At 46.3% G+C, this 21,493-nt stretch overlaps 1 protein-coding gene across 4 annotated transcripts in view; it reads left to right on the plus strand.

Annotated features, from left to right (window-relative positions):
* TLK1 (tousled like kinase 1) overlaps positions 1-21,493 on the plus strand; it is a 374,214-nt gene that overhangs the window by 301,407 nt on the left and 51,314 nt on the right. For all 4 annotated transcript variants that reach the window (XM_073646967.1, XM_073646966.1, XM_073646969.1 and 1 more), the window contains 2 exons: positions 18,150-18,221; positions 20,663-20,738. In XM_073646967.1, the coding sequence (XP_073503068.1) occupies positions 18,150-18,221; positions 20,663-20,738 (148 nt within the window). The remainder of the gene's footprint in view (positions 1-18,149; positions 18,222-20,662; positions 20,739-21,493) is intronic.

Raw genomic sequence — 21,493 nt, forward strand, 5'->3', positions numbered from 1 at the left:
GCCTATTCGTACGCGCGGAGATCGCCTATTCGTACGCGCGGAGATCGCAGCTGAGGTCATCGCGAGGTTGTACGAAATGTGATCACTGCAGCAAAGTAATTAATGAGTATTGTTTTTTTGAGTTTTTTTCCAAGATATTTTTCATGTTATATAATTTCCTGCTATTTTTTTGTTTTTAATCTTGGATCACCCCTTTAACCTGATGCGGCAAAATGGATGCAACTGTTCCATTGTTGCAGAGCCTTCCCACAAATGTACATACAGTTGCATCTAGTGAATGCCCACACAGGGCTCTGACTGCAACAACAGTATAATGGACTGCGGCATCCTAACAGTTTGATGGTGTTAACGTTTAAAAGGTGATTACTAAAAGATATATTTTTACGAAAGTTGCTTTTTCTTGTTTATTCCCCTCCCAAAAAGTATAAACTTTGTCTCACCGTGATTGCACTCTCCCGGAACTTTTAACCTTAAAATAAAAAAGTTAGGTAACCCCAAAATGGCAATATCGAGAAATATAACTGCAGCTGTATCAAAGTAATATAATATTGTGACTTTCAGTTTAAAGACTGAAATGAGACCGGTACTAACGGGGTTAATTGCTTACTGTGTACTACTCCAACCTCTGCAACAAAACAGTACAGTAAGTGACGCGCCCCTGGGCCTGTGTCGCGCTGCGTTGCGCACGCGGGAGCTTACCCGGAGCCGGATCTCTTGAGGGTTGTAGTCTCGTGGCGGTGACCCGGTCCGTGCCCAGGGAGTCAAACTGAGCGGCGATGTAACAGCGGTAGATGCAGGACGACTACGCCACCCGTTGAATGCAGCTATGGAGCTGCCGCTGCAGGACAGTCCGCTGAGGCCGGTGGATGGATGGTGCAGCGTAGATGGTATAACCCCCAACGGGAGGGGTATGGCCTCAGGGCAGCAGATGTGGATGATGGGGGTAGCAGGAACCACTCAGAGATGGTGCGGTGTAATTCAGGGTCTTTACTGGTAACAACGATAGACCCTCCCGGAGTACTTGCTAGTGAACGGGGCCTGGTCAGTCCTTGAGCAGATGGGATCTCCCCTGGCCAGGCGGAGTTGTAGGCCTCCCAAACTGACTGTACTCTTCTGGCTACCTTGCTAGAAGCGGATATAAGTAGCCCACGTCCCTGAGTGTACCGTGTGGTGCTCACCCGTATGGCCGGTGACTCGGGGCCTTCTAATGGCTTCCGCTCCACGATGGCGGTGCTGGTCCCACGCGTGTGACCGTGCCTTCGGGTTTCTGGGCCTGAGGACCTGAAATCCCCTGCCGGTCGGCTTCTGCTGCTGGGTAAGAGTTAGTCCCCACAGCCTCGGACGCCGGGTCCGGTAAGAAAGCTTCTCAGTCAGGGCGAGCTCTGCAGCTGCCAGCCCCTGACTCGTAGTAATATTGCTCCCACTGAGCTTCTGCTGTTTCTACTCTCCTTGACTGACTAACCCTGCCTCAGCCCAGGGTTTATACAGGGGAAGTTCTTCCCCTCCCAAGACTGGGCAGGAGGTGTGGCATGCACAGGATCCCTGACCAAAGGACCTCCCACCTGCTCTCAGACATAACATTACATTACTGTGGAAAACCAGACCCCTGGGGTGCCACATTCCCCCCTAGTGAAATTTAGTACTCCGGGACTAAACATATTTTTGTAACATAACAAAGTATAAACAATAACATTACAATAAGGAAACACATAAAGCTGGTCACGGCGTGTCCGTAACCGGGTGCAGTCTTTGAAGAAAGCAAGGTGTCCATTTCACCAAAACAGGGAGACGTAACCAGGTAGGGGTCTGTCCTACCCCGAGTCCTTAACAGTCTCTAGTCCATCCTGGGTTACGCTCCAACTATGTACAAGGATTCCCGGTAAATCCACCAAGGATTCCTAAAAATAACTGGAAACACAAAATTATACACAAGCAACAATACACAGATAAACATAAATAAAACAATTTATACACTTCAAATCCTCCAGCGTGCGGGTAACTGGCCTCTAGTGGCCCTAGTGGACCTACGGAGCTGACTGTCTAGCCCTGAACTACAGGGTGTAGGAGCTGTCAAGGGTAAACTGGGCAGCTGTCTACCGGCTCTTTGTCTCACTAGGGGTACGGCAGGCTCACTATAAGCAGAGGGTTGATCCTCCTGTTCTGCTTGTGTGGAGTCTTCTGCCTCCTGGACCGGCTGTTCTTCCAGCTCTACCTGTTGCTCCGTAGGTGCTTGGGATGCTGGTTGGAGGAAGGTGAGTACGGGTACCACAACTGCACCATTGACTTGAGTCCAAGACCGAGGGAAGTCCCCGAGCACAGTACTAACCATATCTTCCCTTTCTTCTACGGGTCGATGGTCTTCTTGTTCCTCTTCAGGGTTCCTCAGTTGTTCGGGACACTTCTTCAGGTGGTCCCGGGATACAATGGCTGTGGTTTCCCCTCCGTCTTTACTGATGGTACAAACCTTCGGGTTCTCGTGGCTTGAGGGCAGTACGGTGTACGGGTCCTTCTCCCACTGGTCATCCAACTTGTGGAGCCGTCTCTTCCTCTTCAAGACCTGCTCTCCGGGTACCAGGGGAACAGCGGGAGCATACTGGTTGTAAGTTTTCTCTTGTCTTTCCCTAGCCTGACAGAGACTTCGCTCCACGCTCTCCTGTAATCTCCGGTACTGCTGCTGCCTCTCTGTGTCCCAGTCTGTTTCTGGTGAAGTGTCCTCGGGTGTCAGGACTCCCATTTCCAGGTCAACAGGTAACTTACCAGGTCTTGCCCTCATTAGGTAAGCCGGGGTACAGTTGGTGGAACCTACCGGGATGTGGTTGTATAGGTCCACCAGATCGGGCAACTTCTCAGGCCACAGACTGCGTTCTTCCAGGGGCAACGTTTTTAGAAGATCCATTACCACCTGGTTCATTTTCTCACAAAGTCCATTAGTTTGCGGATGGTAGGGTGTCGTCCTTATCTTCCGGCAGCCATACAGATTGCAGAATTCCTGGAAGACCTCCGCTTCAAAGGCAGGTCCCTGGTCCGTCAGCACTTGGTCCGGGTACCCGTGTGGACGGCAAAAGTGCTGCTGGAAGGCTCTAGCTGCTGTTTGAGCCGTTAAGTCCTTGACGGGGACGACAACCAGAAACCGGGAGTAATGATCCACGATGGTTAACGCGTAGACGTAGCCACTTCTGCTTGGGGTCAGTTTTACATGATCCAAGGCTACCAGTTCCAACGGTTGCCGGGTGACGATGGACTGCAGGGGAGTCTTCTGGCTGGCACGGTCCTTCCTTCTCAGGTTGCACGGGCCACAGTCTCTGCACCACTTCTCGATGGTTCCCCTCATGCCTACCCAGTGGAACCGCTCGCGCAGCAGGAACTCCAGCTTCTTCCACCCGAAGTGTCCAGCTCCGTCGTGGTATGCCTCCATCACCATGGCTGCGTCTCTTCGTGGCACCACTACTTGCCAGAGTAATTCATGCGTCCGGGAGTTAACCATTCTGCGGCACAACTTCCCTTTGTAAAGGAACAGTCGACTCTTCTCTGCCCATAGTTGTTTGGCTTCCTCCGGAGCGTCTGGTTCAAGGCGAGCCTCCGGCCGAGTCAGCATCTCCTTCACCAGTCGGACGGCAGGGTCGCTGTCTTGCGTTTCCGCCCAGTTGTAGTGGGGTAAGGGGTTCAACGTAGCAGCCTGCTTACTCCCTACCCGGTGGGAATACTGGATAGTCCCATGACGGTGGAACGCAGGGAGTTCAACTTCTTCCAGTCCCTCCGGATCTTCTCCTCCGTCCGGCAGGTTGGGCATCCTGGACAGGGCGTCCGCGTTGGTATTGGAGCGTCCTGCCCGGTATTTGATTGTGAACTCGTAGTTGGACAGACGGGCCATCCACCTCTGCTCCAGGGCACCGAGTCTTGCCGTGTCCAGGTGTGTCAACGGGTTGTTATCCGTGTACACGGTGAACCGGGAAGAAGCGAGGTAATGCTTAAAGCGCTCGGTGACTGCCCATACTACGGCCAGGAACTCTAACTTAAATGAGCTGTAATTCTCGGGGTTCCTTTCGGTGGGTCGCAGTTTTCGGCTGGCGTAGGCGATTACTCGTTCCTTCCCCTGCTGGATCTGGGACAGTACGGCTCCTAGCCCGATGTTACTGGCGTCGGTGTAGAGGATAAAGGGCTGGCTATAATCCGGGTACGCCAGGATTTCGTCCCCCGTGAGGGCCATCTTCAGCTGGCGGAAGGACTCTTCTTCCAGCTCCTCCCATTTGAAGGGCGGCTTCTGGTTCTTGGCCTTCCGGGACTGGCCTATCAGGAGGTCCTGCATAGGTGCTGCCTTTTTGGTGAAACCGGGAATAAACCTTCGGTAGTAGCCTACCAACCCGAGGAACTGCCGCACTTCTTTTACGCTGGAGGGGCTTGGCCATTCCTTAATTGCGGTGATCTTATCAGGGTCGGGAGCCACTCCGTCAGCGCTCACCACGTGTCCCAGGTACTGCACCTTTGGTTTCAGGAGGTGACACTTGGAGGGTTTCACCTTTAGGCCGTAACTTGCCAGAGCTTCGAACACTTCCGCCAGGTGTTTCAGGTGGTCCTCATACGTCTTGGAATATACGATGACATCGTCCAGGTACAACAGGACCGTCTCGAAGTTTCTGTGGCCCAGACAACACTCCATTAGTCGTTGGAAGGTTCCCGGTGCGTTGCAGAGTCCGAACGGCATGCAGGTGAACTCGCTAAGTCCCATCGGGGTGGTGAATGCGGTCTTCTCCCGGTCCGCCTCTGCTACAGGAACCTGCCAGTACCCGCTAGTGAGATCCAAGGTAGAGAAGAAGTTAGCAGATCTTAAAGCAGCCAATGACTCCTCTATCCTTGGTAAGGGGTACGCATCCTTGTGTGTGATACGATTGATTTTCCGGTAATCTACACACATCCTCATGGTGTTGTCTTTCTTTCGGACTAAGACTAGTGGAGCTGCCCAGGGGCTACAGCTATCCCTGATCACCCCAGCCTCCTTCATGTCTCTAAGCATCCCCTTGGCGTGTTGGTAGTGGGCAGGGGGTACGGGTCGATACCTCTCTTTTATAGGAGGATGGTCTCCCGTGGGGATGTGGTGTTCTACCCCCTTGACTCGCCCGAAGTCTAACGGGTGTTTACTGAACACTCTCTCGTACTCCTGAACCACCCGATAGACTCCTTGTTTCTGGTGTGCGGGAGTGGAGTCAGTACCCAGATGTAGTTGCTGACACCAGTCCTCCATGTTTTTCTTAGAGCCGTTACCTTCCTCCGGGTGAGATGGAGGCAAGGGTTCCACAGATTGTATAGAATTTTGGTTAATGGTATATAATTTGGCTAGCGTGGCATACCGGGGCAGGTACACTTCCCTCTCCCCGATATTTATTATGCGAACGGGCACCCTCCCATGGCGTACATCAACCACCCCCCGTGCTGTCAAAATGGTGGGCCTACTGTCCGAGTAAACTGGTTCTACCATTGCCTGGTAATCTCTACCTCTCAGACCAATAGCTGCCCGGCACCAAATCATCATTTCACTTTTTGGGGGCATGGCAATAGGAAAAGGGTCACACATTCTCACGCTACCAATATCACCGCCGGAGAGTTCCACCTGTTGCCGTCGCATCAGTGCCCGGATCTCTTTCTGGAGCACCCGCTGCTCGCCGGAGCTGGCGTTCTTGGCAACCTGCTGTAAAAGGAAAATCACCTCTGCAAGACAATTTTCAATTACATTAGTTCCTAGAGTTATTTTTGGGTGACTCTCATGCTTGTCAATATCTACAATGATCAGTCCCTGTGCTGCCAGTTCGACTCTACCGATTTTGATGGTCACCTCTTTAAATCCGATCTGTGGCACGGGCTGGCCATTGCTGGCGATGATACTCAAGTCGTCGTCAGGGTAGCGGGTAATATCCGAGTCATTCCAGTACTGCTTAAAGAGCACGTACGGGATGGTGGTGACCTGTGACCCGGTGTCCAGTAGGGCACTCATGGGAATGCCATCCAGTACCACAGGCAAGACTGGACGTCCTCCCACATATCTGTCGCGCCAGTTCGATGGGCCTGGTGATCTTTTTCCTGGGGGTTGGCCCTCTACCCCAGGTTGTGCCCGTTTAAAGAACAGTACCTTGCCATATGTCCAGGTTGATTGCAGCGGCGGCAGATGGGTCGTCCGTCCTCGCTGTATCGGTCACTGGGTCTTCCTCTGGCCGGTGGGGTCCTCCTTGGTCGACGCCACGGGATGTCCTCCGGTCCGGATGCCAGCTGGATCTTCCCTGGGGTGGAAACCTGTAAAGACTGCACAGTTCGGGTTAGCGCAGCAACGCTCTTAGCTAGCTCTTGGACCTGATGGTGTAGGTCTGGAGCCGGGTCATTGTCCAAAGCCTGCGCATCAGCTCCCACAGGCCCTGCCGACAAGGGCGCCGCCTCCTGGTGGTAAGTGCTAGCTGGGCGCCTGTGGGTCACAACGCCACCCGGTGCCGGTTCTCGGAGCACCCGGATGGCTCTGTCCTTGAACTGTGCAAAGCCCAGATGGGGATCCTGTAAGTCCATTGCCCGCAACTGGGTTCGGTGGGTATTACAATACAGTCCCTCTATAAACTGTTCGGTCAACAGCCTGTCCTCGTTTCCCACTCCATCAGGGTCGGTCTGCTTAATGGCCCTCAGGGCCTCTTGTAGGTTTAGTGCATAGTCCCTTATACTCTCATGCGCTCGCTGCTTGCACCCGTAGAATCTAAGCTTAATCTCGGCTGAGGTGCGGGTATCAAAGGTGTCCTTCAGCCGGGTTAGTATCCCTGCGACAGTCTTCCTCCCAGGTGGCCAGGATTTTACTTCCCTTTTGGCTGCCCCGGTTAGTTGGGCCACCAGGATGCTCACTTTTTGCTCTTCTGTGAGGGGGTACACCTGGAAGAGGCTATCCAGCTTTTCTCTAAAGTCATGCAGGGTATGTGACTCCCCTGAGTACTGGGGTAGCCAAGCTGCTCCCGGGATATAGGGCATGGTGAAGGGCATAACTGCAGCAGCGGTAGCGCTGGCGGGGGTTGAGGCAGTGAAGCTCTCCTCCGTATCCGACATCTTCCTCCCCCCTAGTGGACCGTGGCCTACCTTGCGATGATCCTGTTCTGTAGGCCGCGGCTCCGCAGTGGATCGTCAGGGTTGAGGACCTTCCGTCGCGCTCCTGTGACGTCGGCGTCTGCTGGGCTCCTTCCAGGACCTTACGCAACGTCCGGACGTGAGGCGGGGCTTCAGTTCTCGCGCGCTTTCGGAGTCCACGCCCCTCTTCTTCCCGCGCGGCGTCCTCAAGATGGCGTCCAATGGCGGGAAAACTCCACGGATGGCGGGAAGAAGGCAGAAGATGGCGCCGGATGGCGGGAAACTTCACCGATGGCGGGAAGAAGGCTGAAGATGGCGCCGGATGGCGGGAATCTTCACCACAGGTAAGTTTGAAAAGTCTCTTTTTCAGGCACGCAGTACCCGGTGGTTGCGGGCACGAAATCCTGCCGACTACGCCAAAGTTGACGCGCCCCTGGGCCTGTGTCGCGCTGCGTTGCGCACGCGGGAGCTTACCCGGAGCCGGATCTCTTGAGGGTTGTAGTCTCGTGGCGGTGACCCGGTCCGTGCCCAGGGAGTCAAACTGAGCGGCGATGTAACAGCGGTAGATGCAGGACGACTACGCCACCCGTTGAATGCAGCTATGGAGCTGCCGCTGCAGGACAGTCCGCTGAGGCCGGTGGATGGATGGTGCAGCGTAGATGGTATAACCCCCAACGGGAGGGGTATGGCCTCAGGGCAGCAGATGTGGATGATGGGGGTAGCAGGAACCACTCAGAGACGGTGCGGTGTAATTCAGGGTCTTTACTGGTAACAACGATAGACCCTCCCGGAGTACTTGCTAGTGAACGGGGCCTGGTCAGTCCTTGAGCAGATGGGATCTCCCCTGGCCAGGCGGAGTTGTAGGCCTCCCAAACTGACTGTACTCTTCTGGCTACCTTGCTAGAAGCGGATATAAGTAGCCCACGTCCCTGAGTGTACCGTGTGGTGCTCACCCGTATGGCCGGTGACTCGGGGCCTTCTAATGGCTTCCGCTCCACGATGGCGGTGCTGGTCCCACGCGTGTGACCGTGCCTTCGGGTTTCTGGGCCTGAGGACCTGAAATCCCCTGCCGGTCGGCTTCTGCTGCTGGGTAAGAGTTAGTCCCCACAGCCTCGGACGCCGGGTCCGGTAAGAAAGCTTCTCAGTCAGGGCGAGCTCTGCAGCTGCCAGCCCCTGACTCGTAGTAATATTGCTCCCACTGAGCTTCTGCTGTTTCTACTCTCCTTGACTGACTAACCCTGCCTCAGCCCAGGGTTTATACAGGGGAAGTTCTTCCCCTCCCAAGACTGGGCAGGAGGTGTGGCATGCACAGGATCCCTGACCAAAGGACCTCCCACCTGCTCTCAGACATAACATTACATTACTGTGGAAAACCAGACCCCTGGGGTGCCACATAAGCTCCCCCTTGTGGTGACTGCAGGAAGATAGAATTATATCTTATTTATTCTAAACATGAGCTGCTATGAAATATATTAATTTATACTGCACAGTAGTGTAAAAAGTGGAAAATTTACTTAAAGGGAATTTGTCAGCAGGTTTTTGTTATGTAATCTGATGGCAGCATGATGTAGGTGCTGGAGACCCTGATTCCAGTGATATGTCACTTACTGAGCTGTTTGCTGTCATTTTGATACAATCACAGTTTTCTATGCTGCAGATCTAGCAGTGATGCGGAGCTGTGTATAACCCTGCCCATACCACTGATTGGCTGTTTTCTGTGTACACTGTGCAAAAAGCTGCCAATCTGTGCTGGGGGCGGGGTTACACAGAGCAGGAGGACTACATGGCATGAGACACCTAGTCCTCTAGTGATGATCTCCTGCCGATAAAACACTGATTTTATTACAATAATAACACACAGCCCAGTAAGTGATACATCGCTGGAACCAGTCTCTCTGCCCCTACATGATGCTGCCCTCAGATTGCATAGCAAAAACCTGCTAACAAGATCCCATTTAAAACTTTTTTTTTTTTTTTTAAAGCATCTGATACCTATGATATTAAAGTAACAACCAACAGTTCTGCATTTTTATTTTTTTTTTTTAAAAAGTGTGATTCCTTCTGTCTGGTTGCTGTGCTGAGATTTCCCTGGTGATGAATTGACAGTGCATGAAGTTGTCATCATGCAAGACCTTAATTTTATCCAAAATGCTTTTGAATATAGGTATGGTCATTTAATTAAAGAAAACGGACTGCCAAAAGTTTTGGGTATACTATTTATTGATCACAACATGGAGACTAATTCATGGTTTACAATGCCATAACTTAGTATTTTGTAGCATAACCTTTTGCTTTAATTACTGCACCACACCGACAGGGCATTGAAGCCACTAGGGTGCTCAAGACATCTCGAGGGATCTTGCTCTATTCCATTTGTATATCTGCAAACAATTCATCTTTATTGCTATGGATTCGGGCCCCAACTCTTCACCCTAACTCATCCCAAAGGTGCTCTATAGGGTGTAAATCATGTGATTGGTTTGGCCATTGCAACAGGCGAACATTTTTCTCTGCTAACCAATTTTTTACTAAATTGGATGTGCTTAGGATCATTGTCTTGCTGGAATTTCCATCCCCTGACTACTTTGGTTTTACCACGTGGCAGCATTACATTCTCCAGTATATCCTTGTACATGGTAGAATTCATATTTCCATCAATTCTATTCAAAGTGCCAATGGCAGATGCAGAATAGCAGCCCCAAACCATGACATGGCCTCCACCATGTTTCACTGTAGGTGTTTTGGTACCTTATATCATTACGTTTTCCCATTGGGCGGTATATATAGTGCTTGCTATCACTACCAAACAGATTGTACTTGGATTCATCCAACCACAACATTTTAGACCAATCCGTCTCTTTCCATTGTTCTTTGGCAAAGTCATGTCGGACCTTCCGGATCTTTGCAGAGATGAAAGGCCTCTTGACAGGAACTCATGCATTCAACCCTACTGCTCTTGGCCGTCTCTCCATAGTTTGGTGACTCACTTTGACCCCATATTCTTAGTTTATTTCATGTGAAATCTGTCCAGCACTTTTATGGACATCAGATACTGACTTTTTCTTAATAATGTGCTCAACTCTGGAGGAAGTTTTCCGTGTTCGTCCACTTCTAGGATTGTCAGCTGCTCCATAACCTTCTTTTTCTTTCTTTAATATACGTGACACTTGAACAGGTGAATGCCATAGTTACCTCTTTTTGGCTTTTGCCTGACTTCACTCTCAGAATAATAAGCTTCCTAACATCTGGTGATAAATTTGGCTTTGTCTTTGCCATGTTTTAAGCTAAAAACACACACACACCCCAAAAAAAAATGTAGGCAAAATTTGACTACCCATGACAAACTATGCAAAACATTTGGCCCAGCAAATGTTGAAAACTAAACACATAAAGGGATAAAACGATGTCAAACACAATTTTCGTCCTTATACTTCCAGTTTACTAAAATCACCAGGAAAATGGCATCACAACAGCCAGACAGAAGGAATCACACTTTGAAAAAAAAATGCAAAGCTGTTGGTCACCACTGTACATTTGGGATGGAAGCCGTCTGGAACTGCTGTTATATCAGCATTATTCTTCCCCAGTTACTATCCAGCGAGGCATGCTGGGTATTATCAGATTGATTAGGCAGTGCTATTGCGTCTGTATTTCTTTTCTCCGTCTCTCGGCCGAGAGAGGCCCCAATTGATTTATATCCGCAGTTAAAGATGTGCCAAGCCAGTAGCACCAAACAAGGAGAGCAACTTTCCAAAGCACCTTTTAATCACTCCGCCAGACTCTAAAAGTCTGTTACTAAAACAGCTGCAAACAGTGTGGAAAGTGCAAACCCTCGTATTTACTGTCAGTCACCTCTCATGTCTCGCCAACGATACAGAAAATGAACCAGGGGGCCGCCGTCGCACCCTGGCCCTGGTGTGTCAGGGGGGCTAAACTTAGCATGTGGTAGGTGGAGGACCTGTTATAGGATTTAGAACCACTGAATGTCCTCACCAAGGTTTTGGGGGACTCCGGACCCCCACACTAATGATAGTTGGGGTCAGACATTTATCATCTGTTCTATGAATGGGTAATGTCATTCGTGGGAAAAGCGTCTTTAGGATAGGTAACCATGAAGGTCGCCACAGGAACATGGAGGCAGAGCGGATGTCATGTCCTCTTGCTAGGAATCTTGAACTTCGGTGTCATTCAGATTTCCGTAACTGATGGACTACAAATGGTGCGTATTCTGTCAGCATGTTCACATGTGGTTTTATTTGCAGATTTATTTATTTTTTTTGCACAAAAGAACAAAATGTCTGTTTTTTAAGTTTCTCCTACCCATTAAATAATTAACTTTTTTTTTTTCAATTTTTTTGCATATGAAAAAAAATAATTTTGACACCGATTGTTAAAACGAACGCACGGAGCAAAACAAATGAAAATTGGACCCATTAATCTGATCAAAGACGGTCCATTTTTTTTGTTTTAAAAACTAACATCTGATTGAAGCCTTAGGGCTCATGCAATCATCAGTGCATATCGGTCCGAGCACGGAGCGGTCGCGGCTCTCCCAGTCCAAGCGTCAGTCTCATTGATATATATGAAGCTGTCGCACTCAGATCAGGTGACCTGCGACCAATCCGTGCATTACGGTCCGTGCTCAAACTGGTTTGCACGAATGTATGAGCCCCTACCTAGATGTTGCCCAAGGAACGTGTGCCTTCATTGGTAATTTATAAAATCCACTTCCTAGATAAAAACCTGAAAACTACTTTGCCATTTATGAACATACTTTTACATCAATGTTAGTTTTTTTGCACAAATTTGTGCAACTGAAAGCCTGGTACGAATCTCCCATGTGCGGATGGTCACCATGGCTGGTGCTACATGGTGATTTTTTTTTTTTTAGCATGTTGCACAGCCAACGATAGCGCCATGCCAGTGTTACATTGCTGTATAATGTGAATTTAGTCGCTTTGTGCCCTGCATTTTACTGCGTCAAGTAAGTGATTAAAAAAAATCATTTTGGAATTTTTACAACTCTCTTTTTGTGGTTGCAGCACCTTGTAAGTCGCAACACAAGTCCACCCAGTGTAAGACCACGTTCACACGTTCAGTATTTGGTCAGTTCTTTACATCAGTATTTGTAAGCCAAAACCAGGAGTGGGTGATAAATACAGAAGTAGTGACGTGTTTCTATTATACTTTTCCTCTGATTGTTCCACTCCTAATTTGGCTTACAAATACTGATGTAAAATACTGAACATGGAAACAAAATGAGCAAATACCCTGCAGTAGGTAAATCGTAATAGTACATGTAAATAACATAAGGTACTTAATTGACACGGTTTTGATCAAAAAAGCGTAAAAGCCATCCCACCACGACAAGGTGACCCTATTTGGGATGGTCCTATCTCTGATGTATAACCACAATAGACGGGGGCAGAGCAGGACCCCAGCCTGGCTTATTTAAACACCTGTCCGTATAAAGCTATATAAACTAAATGCACAGGGTAATCCACGCCCCTGTATGTACAGAAAATAGGACCATTCTGATTGGGTTTGGTACACCTTGTCGTGGCGGGATGGTTTTGCGCATTTATTTTTTTATCCTAGGTTATGCTTGTTTGTGGCCTCGGTGTGAATGTGTACCTACACATTGCACTTGTATCAACATGTGCTCCAGCTCCTTTTTTTTATTTTCCTAATCTTAAAAAGGCCAGAAACCAAAACGCATTGTACTTGGAGACTTTTATATTATGTTAAAGCCCACACCATAAAAAATGTAATTTTTCTATAAAACCTGCCTTCTACAGATATAGGTTAAAGTCCAGGCACTTTTAATTCATTTACAGTCTTCCGCTTCATTTGGTTTATTTTTAAACGGGGTCCTTTTACTCCGGAAAATAAGTTGGCAAAACAATTAAAGCTGAAAGTCGGCGTAAGCATGTGTGAGACATGTATTTTTATGGTACTTTAAGGCCATGTTCACATGTTCAGTATTTGGTCAGTATTTTACATGTAAGCCCAAACCAGGAGTGGGTGATAAATACAGAAGTGGTGACGTGTTTCCATTATACTTTTCCTCTGATTGTAGGCCAAAATCAGAAGTGGAACAAATACTGACCAAATACTGAATGTATGAACGTGGTCTAAGGCTGAATTCAGAGAAGTGTATAAAAAAAAAGAAAAACAGTTTTTATATATATATATATATATATATATATATATATATATATATATATATATATATATATATATATATATATATATATATATATATATATATATATACAGTTTCTTATGTTAAAAAATTGCAATGTACTTATAAGACTCAGATGCTAGATGGTTGATCCGTATGGGATCCATTTTTTTTTTTGCTCATTCATAGACTTGAATAAACGAGTCAAAATAGGCATACCACAACTTTTATTTTCACACAGACATTCACAACAGCCCTATTAAATAAAATTGTTCGCAGCGCTGTTGTTTATTTTTCACGGTCGACAATCAGACCAGAAAAACAACAGTGTGAACAAAGCCTTACCGTTTAGATTCCAAAATTCCATTTGCTTATGAGATCGCGCGTTGTTTTTTTTTCTTGTTTCCAGTACGGACCACTACAGACGTATACCTACACTAGCGAATGCTCTGCTGGTAAACCATAATATTTTATTTAAAAAAAATGATGCGATGAACATCAAATGAGACCATTCTCCCCCATCATTTGCTTGATGCTGATGTATAGACCGTCAGTAATTGCTTGATCGAATCATCTTTTATACAATGTTGTAAAAAGCTCTTGAGTTTTATTCACATGTCCAGTTTTCCCATTTGATATCGGTCCGTGTAATTAACATGTGCTAAAACAGACACTAACGATATTCATTTAAGTTTTGGGCTGGTGCTGTCTTAGCTGTCGGCGACGCTCTCGCTGGTGCACTCTCCATGAAAATGGCATGCGCAGATCGACCTCCAGCGGTCTTCATGGAAATATCGCTGGTGGTGGCGCATGCGCAGATCGACCTCCAGCGGTCTTCATGGAATATCGCTGGTGGTGGCGCATGCGCAGATCGACCTCCAGCGGTCTTCATGGAAATATCGCTGGTGGTGGCGCATGCGCAGATCGATCTCCAGTGGTCTTCATGAAAATTTCGCTGGTGGTGGCGCGTGCGCAGATCGATCTCCAGTGGTCTTCATGAAAATATCGCTGGTGGTTGCTCATGTGCAGAATGAGATCTTGGATCTTCATTGAGCCGAGATCTCATTCTGTGCATGTGCCACCACCGGCGCCGCCAACCGAGGCAGCGGAGGGACCATGGCTGAGCCCTCTGAGCTCTGATGAAGACCCATAGTCCCGCCCTGAAGCATCAAGGAAACCGTAATTTATCATTAGGATTTAACGAAAACCAGGCTGCAGACCTTTACATCAAAGGTATGTATTAAATCAGTATGACAGCGCCAATTTGCTATATTTTTAGTGTAACATGGATAAATCTGCTGGCAGGTTTCCGCTACATGCTGCAGATTTAACCCCCCAAACAACCCCCCTTACCTCCCACCCAAAAAAAATGCGTTAAAAGCCAATTTAATTGCGGATTCTGCACAATAGAAGGCAACAGGAGGATGAAGTTAAGTTCAAACTCATCCACTTTGATTGTGTTCTAAAATGCTGTGGATTTTATATCTGCACCAAATGTGCAACATGTAAACCTAGCCTTAGTTTCTTAAAGGCATTTAAACTCAATTAACATATCTAAAAAAAAAAAAAAAAAAAAAAAGGTGGAAATTAAAAAAAGAGATGGTCAATGAAGCTGCCATCCATCCGCAGATTCTTGGACAGTCTATAAAAGTAATGGCCAGTGTCCATATACACGTATCAAAATTCACTTATGAGCAAAAAATAACTTTTGCGTGTCATTTTTTAGTGGTAGTAAAAATATTAAATGGGAGAAGTGAGCGGGCAGGAGGGTCATGAGCGATGTGACCGCGTGTTCGGCTTATTGGAGGGGGGTCATGTATAATAAATCAGTGTATAAAAGAAGGCGCCAACTGGTCATCTCCATTTCTCCGTCCATGTGGAGAAGAGCGCCGTCTCTGGATCTTTTGTTGCACTTTCATGGTAATTTATATCATGCGGCAGAGAAAGTCACAAGTGCTTCCCTCAAGTTTGATTCCCGGAGCAGAAGTTTCTTGAATAGCTTTGGGTCACGACTCCCATTAACCCTTTCCTGCCGCTTCCAGCTCGTTAATCTTTTAATGCTGTCTTAATTAATTTGTGATGTAGTCAGAGCTGGTGATACATTGAGAGCAAAAGAACGATAGAAAAACCACAGGATGGTTGAAGTGGAACAATCAGCTGTCGCATTAGTAACCCATCCTGCTGGAAGACCCGTCGCTTCCGTCTTGGTGACTTGTAAACAGCGCACGTTGCCAGGTTTTAGGTGTCGGTGGAGGTTTCATGTTGTAATGAACACAAAACAGAAGCAATTTTCGAGTGCTGATTCTTAGGAGTACGGTCTGGAAGCCGACCATATTATTAGTCTGGGAGGATTTGTGGTTTGCTCGTGAAATGTCTTATTACTGCACTTCTTAAAGGGGAATGGATTTATTGTGCTTAGGTATTTTCTACTAAGGATTAACAAAAAAGATTTTTGGGACCATGGTTTGAGCACCATATCGGTACTCCCTCTCAGCCAGACCAGGGTCCCGCAAACTTCCTTGGCCTACACTCGAAGGCCGGCATCTTGCCAATGGCGTGACGTGAAACCTTGTAAATGCCAGAGGAACCCATGATTGAAGGTTTTCGAGTACTGCATGACCCTGGTACGGCTGCCACCAACTACCAGAGTTGATGCCCTACCATAGTCCTGCAAATCTTTTTGCTCATTTCTTATTATCTATTCTTTTTTTAACTGGTGATTTTACAGATAAATGGCCCATCTTTTACAATATTTAATGAAAGGTTCCCTCCCAGCTTAATAGGAACCAATAAATTCACATAACTCCAGGTCAACAATCCTTGGACGCTGGCCAAGATCGCTGCATATCACCTCCTACTTGCAGACATTCCCGTCTCCTCTTTGATTAGCCAGCCTGGCGCACAGTCATGTGCGTCACTCCGCAACGTGGCCCCTGGACAAGGGTTCTGCAAGTTTATTTGCTCATCTCTATTATTGAGGTCGCACCAAGCTGGCTAATCACAAGAGGAGCTGAAGATACTTGTAGGTAAGAGGCGGTCGGCAGGGCTTCCGTTAAGCTACCACCAAATACTGATTTAGTCGCTGGACCAGGGTGCTGCAAAAATCGATTCTTTCACTTCTATTCTTAACGAATCGCGAGGTGTCTTACTACTTAAGACTCCAGCTGGGTGAGAAAACGCAGCAACAAGTCCTCACTTTCTCTACAGCACCCCCGCAGGTTAAATGTAGAATTGCACCTTTTCAATGAAAATCAATGTACTATTAGAAAAATATACAGAAATGTCCTGTCCTCCAGACTGGAAAACCCTTTCAAATTGCTGCCGATTGATTTCTAGTAGATCACATACAGCTTGGTGTTCTCCTTTCGACCACAGCTGGTAGCCTGATAGCTTTTTTTTTTCTGCAATGTAATACACCTGTTGTAGGTTGTAGTTTTGCTAAACTGCTAGAAAAGAAGATTCAATATTTTTTCCTACAAGTGGAATGATCTTTGACTTTGCATTGAACAAGGTTTAATTGGGTCAAATTGTGGCCAAGACTAAAAGAAGTTTAAGTCAGTGACCTTTTCTGCCCACATCTACATTCCCTTCAGAGGAACAGTCAATTTGTGGTCTCCTGGTCTCTGCAGACAGGAGTTTTCTCGGGAGACTAGAGACGCCAAGTAGAAAATTTGAAATGGTTGTCTTGATGTTGAACAAAAAAAAAAGCAAATCTTAAAAATAAAAATTGTTTTTTCCGCCCCCTCTTGTTTTCCGCCCCCTCTTGTTTTCCGCCCCCTCTTGTTTTCCGCCCGCTCTTGTTTTCCGCCCGCTCTTGTTTTCCGCCCCCTCTTGTTTTCCGCCCGCTCTTGTTTTCCGCCCCCTCTTGTTTTCCGCCCCCTCTTGTTTTCCGCCCCCTCTTGTTTTCCGCCCCCTCCTGTGCAGATGATTAGTAAGTAGTCCGTGCCGTTCTTTGCCTACAATCTGCCAATACTCACTAGCACTGAGCAGTGATACCCCGGCACCTTACTACTGAGACCACTGATTGGCAGTGGTGGTCAGGTGCCTCCAGGAAAATTCGTCACTGGTTGATTATAAGCAAAAGCTGGCAGGGGACCACCGGAGAGTCTCTGCTGCATCGGTGGGAAATGAAGGAGGTGAGCAGTGCTGCTGCTCTGATAGTCCCTCCAGTTTTAGTGAACTCTACAGAACGTTCCTACCACGCGCAAGTGACCACTGCACCATTAGCCTTCGCAGTCATGTGCCAACTTGGCTGCAATCACTGCTGAGGCCAATGATTGTCGGTTAGGCCACGTTCAGTATTTGGTCAGTATTTTACATCAGTATTTGGAAGCCAAAACCAGGAGTGGGTGATAAATACAGAAGTGGTGACGTGTTTTTATTAAACTTTTCCCCTGATTGTTCCACTCCTGGTTTTGGTTTACAAATAAGTGATGTAAAATACTGACCAAATACTGAACGTGTGCACGTGGCCTTACTGTCGCATACGCATGATCTGAGCGGCACCACATTGGGACATCTCACAAAAACTGTCGTCCTGTTGAGCAGTGGGGACATCATCAAGTGAATATAATTAATTTTTATTTTTTTAATGCTACTTTTATCAAAATAAATAATGTAATTAAAAATGATCTGCATATATTTTATGAAAAATGTCAAGAGGAGCTGATGTGGAAACATTGTAAGTTTGCTAGGATGATGTTATTACAGTCACGGCAATGCTCATTTCCAATTTTTACTATTTATTAGGATTTATTTTATTATTTTTTTTTTTAGTAATTATTTATTTTGTATAAAATGTGACCTTGTATCTTTTTTTTGGCGTGTTGTGTATCCTGCTGGCGTTATTTATTTTGTCCTACCTGTGTGTGCTCAACAGGCCTCAACAAACAATGAAAGCTCCAACCACAGCTTCGGGAGCCTGGGATCTTTAAGCGACAAAGAGTCAGAGGTATGTTTGCTGTGCGGGGGATCTGCGCTCCCGTGTGTTATACTTAGCATGTGTTCATCTTCCTTTTCCTGGAATGAGAGGAATGTTAGTTAGTGCTCATAACACACTCTTGTCATTTATAGTTTATAGTATTTATAGATTCTAATCACATTTCACCCGACTCCATGATGACCACCATTCATGCATCACATTTCAGGATTAGTGTTTTTTTTTTTTTAAAGTGCCAGTGCTTTCTAATCACTGGATACCCATATAAAGGCTCATGTCCTTTTATTTATTATGTCCATAAATTATAAAAGGCCTCAACATTTAGAATATGATTAAAACTGCCCATTTATGAAGTTTGATCAGTATTGGCCATGTGCACGGCAGACCATACACAGACCATTTATTGCCAAAGTGCAAGTGCACAATTTTCCACGTTGACGGCTGTTGGCGTTGATAAAATTGCAGCATGCACTATTCTGATCCTCTCTACGAACCGGAATAGTGTATACAATATAAACTCCTTCACCCATCAGCAATTCGATGGAGCATGTGGAGCCAATCGCGTCCACAAAATGCCTTTTTTTTGATAAGGCCATATAAACCCAGCCTTAAAGCGAATCGGTCACCAGGTTTTTGCTACCTTATCCGAGAGCAGCATCATGTAGTGAAAGAGACCCTGATAACAGTGATGTATCACTTACTTTTCTGGGTGCAGCAGTTGTGATGCAACCAGAATTTTTAGATGTAGCAGAGCTCAGAGAGCTAACCCCGTCCACATCACTGATTAGCAGCTTTCTATGTACACTGTATATTGACAGTAAGTTGCTAATCTGTGCTGTGAGCATGGTTGGACCAGGAGGCTCATGGAAGCTAGTCTGGCAATGATAATCTCGTGCTGATAAAGTGCTGATTGTATTGAAACTACAGCACAAAGCCTGGTAAGTGACACATGGCTGAAATTAGTGTCTCAGACTCTACCGCATGGTGTTTTCAGATTACGTAGCAAAAACCTGCTGACAGATTCTCTTTAAGGGTATATTCAGGATCTGTAAGGGGTATGTTTACATGCAGCTTCTGCACAGCAGATTTTCCGCTATCTATCCTGTACTAGCACTGTGGATGGGATTTTATGAAACCTCATACACTCGCTGATTTGACATTTGCAGCAGAAAGCTTAGCAGGTTCTGCACGATATAGATTCATTTGTACATGCCCCAATAAGGCTGCAGGAAATTAAGGTGCTTGCATCGGCTATGGAAAGAATAATTACTATTCTGACAGTACAGGTCGTACTTGCACATTGTGGCCTTGGTGCTAATTTTCTACAACATTAGAAGAGTATTACAGCTTTCAGGAAAACCTCAACAAAATTGCAACATGTGAACTGAAACCTAAGGTGTTAAGTAGTTTTTTTTTTGTAACCTTTTACATTTTGTTTCAATATGGGATATAAGGACCGATTGATGGTATACAATCAGGGGCACTATAGCGCCCAATACGTTAGAATAGGCACCCAACCACAGCTCTATAATATCAGTAAATCTGCCATGCACATGAGTCCTAGGACTGGTGAGACTCGTGCCATTGTTCTTAGTTATCCATCAGAGCTTAAAGGGAATCTATCACCAGGTTTTTCCTACCGAATCTGAGAGCAGTATAATATAGGGGTAGAGACCCTGATTCCAGCAATGTATCTTATACTAGGCTGCTTGCTGAGGTCTTAATAAAATCCCTATTTTGTCTGCAGTTCTCTGAATGTTAAGCATTATATAACCTCACCCCCAACACTGATTGGCAGCTTTCTGCCTATGCACAGTGTACACAGAAAGCTGCCAATCGGTGGTGTAGGCAGGGTTATACTGCTCTCTTGTTAGTTCGCAAAAACCTGGTGACAGAGTCCCTTTATGCTCCATCTCCAAAATCCTGTTTCTTGGTGTTTATGCACAATGGCCTTAATATAGGGATGAGGAATCTGTTTTGTACCTTCTTACCCCTCAAATTTCATTAAAAATCTGACAAGCTGATTGTGGCCGCTCCATTAGAGGTGATGTTCTGTCCTGGAAGCATTGAGCCTAGTGAGAATATCTGTGTACATACAGCACCGGATGGACCCTGCGGGAGCACATGGAGGATCAACTGCTCCATACTAGGAACAGAATGGCCTCCATCACTTATGTACCAGCCAGGTGCATGAGAACGTAATATCAGTGCTGGCTCCCTCTTTGTCTGGCCCATTCATTGGCACCATGTTGCGAGCACCAGTGGTTCATTTGTTCAGGTGTCACAAAATGTCTAATGTAAGGACATCCTGTCCCGGTGACATGAGGTGTTCAAGTGACAGTTTCTGCTTTTGTAAAAATCCGCTAACCCCTATATATTAGGTTTCCAGTTTAGTTCAATTAACTGTAAAAGATTAATTCATTCTTTTCTTTCTATTTGATCATTTGTTCCAGACTCCTGAGAAGAAACAGCCAGACTCGTCAAGAGGGAGGAAGCGGAAAGCGGAGAATCAGAATGAAAGCAGTCAAGGTAATGTAAATATTTAAACTAAGTATTGAAATGGAATTAATTATATAGCGCAATATATTCCGTCTAATGTGGTGTAATGTATGCGAAAGCGAATCTTCTCCACTCAGCACCATGTCGTCGTAAGATCTAACATTCTGTGCCGCAGTGCAAAAACTCTGTCTGCTTTCAGCCACCACTAGAGGGAGTTTAAAGGGGTTGTCTGGAGAGGGGTTGTCATGGGATCGGCGATGACTTGCTGATCGGTGGGGGTTGGACTGCTGGGACCTGCACCTTTTGGTAGACTGGGGAATTATTATCCCCTTTAAAAAATGGAGCAAAAGGTCAGATATCCGACCGCTGCTCTATTCATTCTCAGTATGACTGTCATAAAAAACAAGTACAATGGCCGACAGCCCCATAGGCAGTGATTGATGCAGCAGTCGGGAATGCGCACAACAAGAATAAAAGTTCCCCATTCTGCCGGTCTCAGCAGTCGAACCCCCACCGATCAATAAGTTATGATTGTGTTAATTCGTGATCACTTGTTTACACTGGACGACCCCTTTAAAAATATATATATAAATTAGAAGAAAAATGTTTTTTTTTAAAAAAAAATACATAAAAGTTTGATACCCAATCCTTTTCCTAGTTCAAAATAGAGAAGTAAAAATTCAATAAAAATATTTGATATTGCCACATCTGTAAAATCCGACCTTTGAAAATATAAAATTAATTAAATTGTATGGTAAATGCTGTGAAATACCAGAATTAATGTT

The sequence above is a fragment of the Phyllobates terribilis genome, unplaced genomic scaffold (genome assembly GCF_046119375.1).
Source record: "Phyllobates terribilis strain yellow unplaced genomic scaffold, ASM4611937v1 Scaffold_9__5_contigs__length_417890890, whole genome shotgun sequence".
In the NCBI taxonomy this organism is placed as follows: domain Eukaryota; kingdom Metazoa; phylum Chordata; class Amphibia; order Anura; family Dendrobatidae; genus Phyllobates; species Phyllobates terribilis.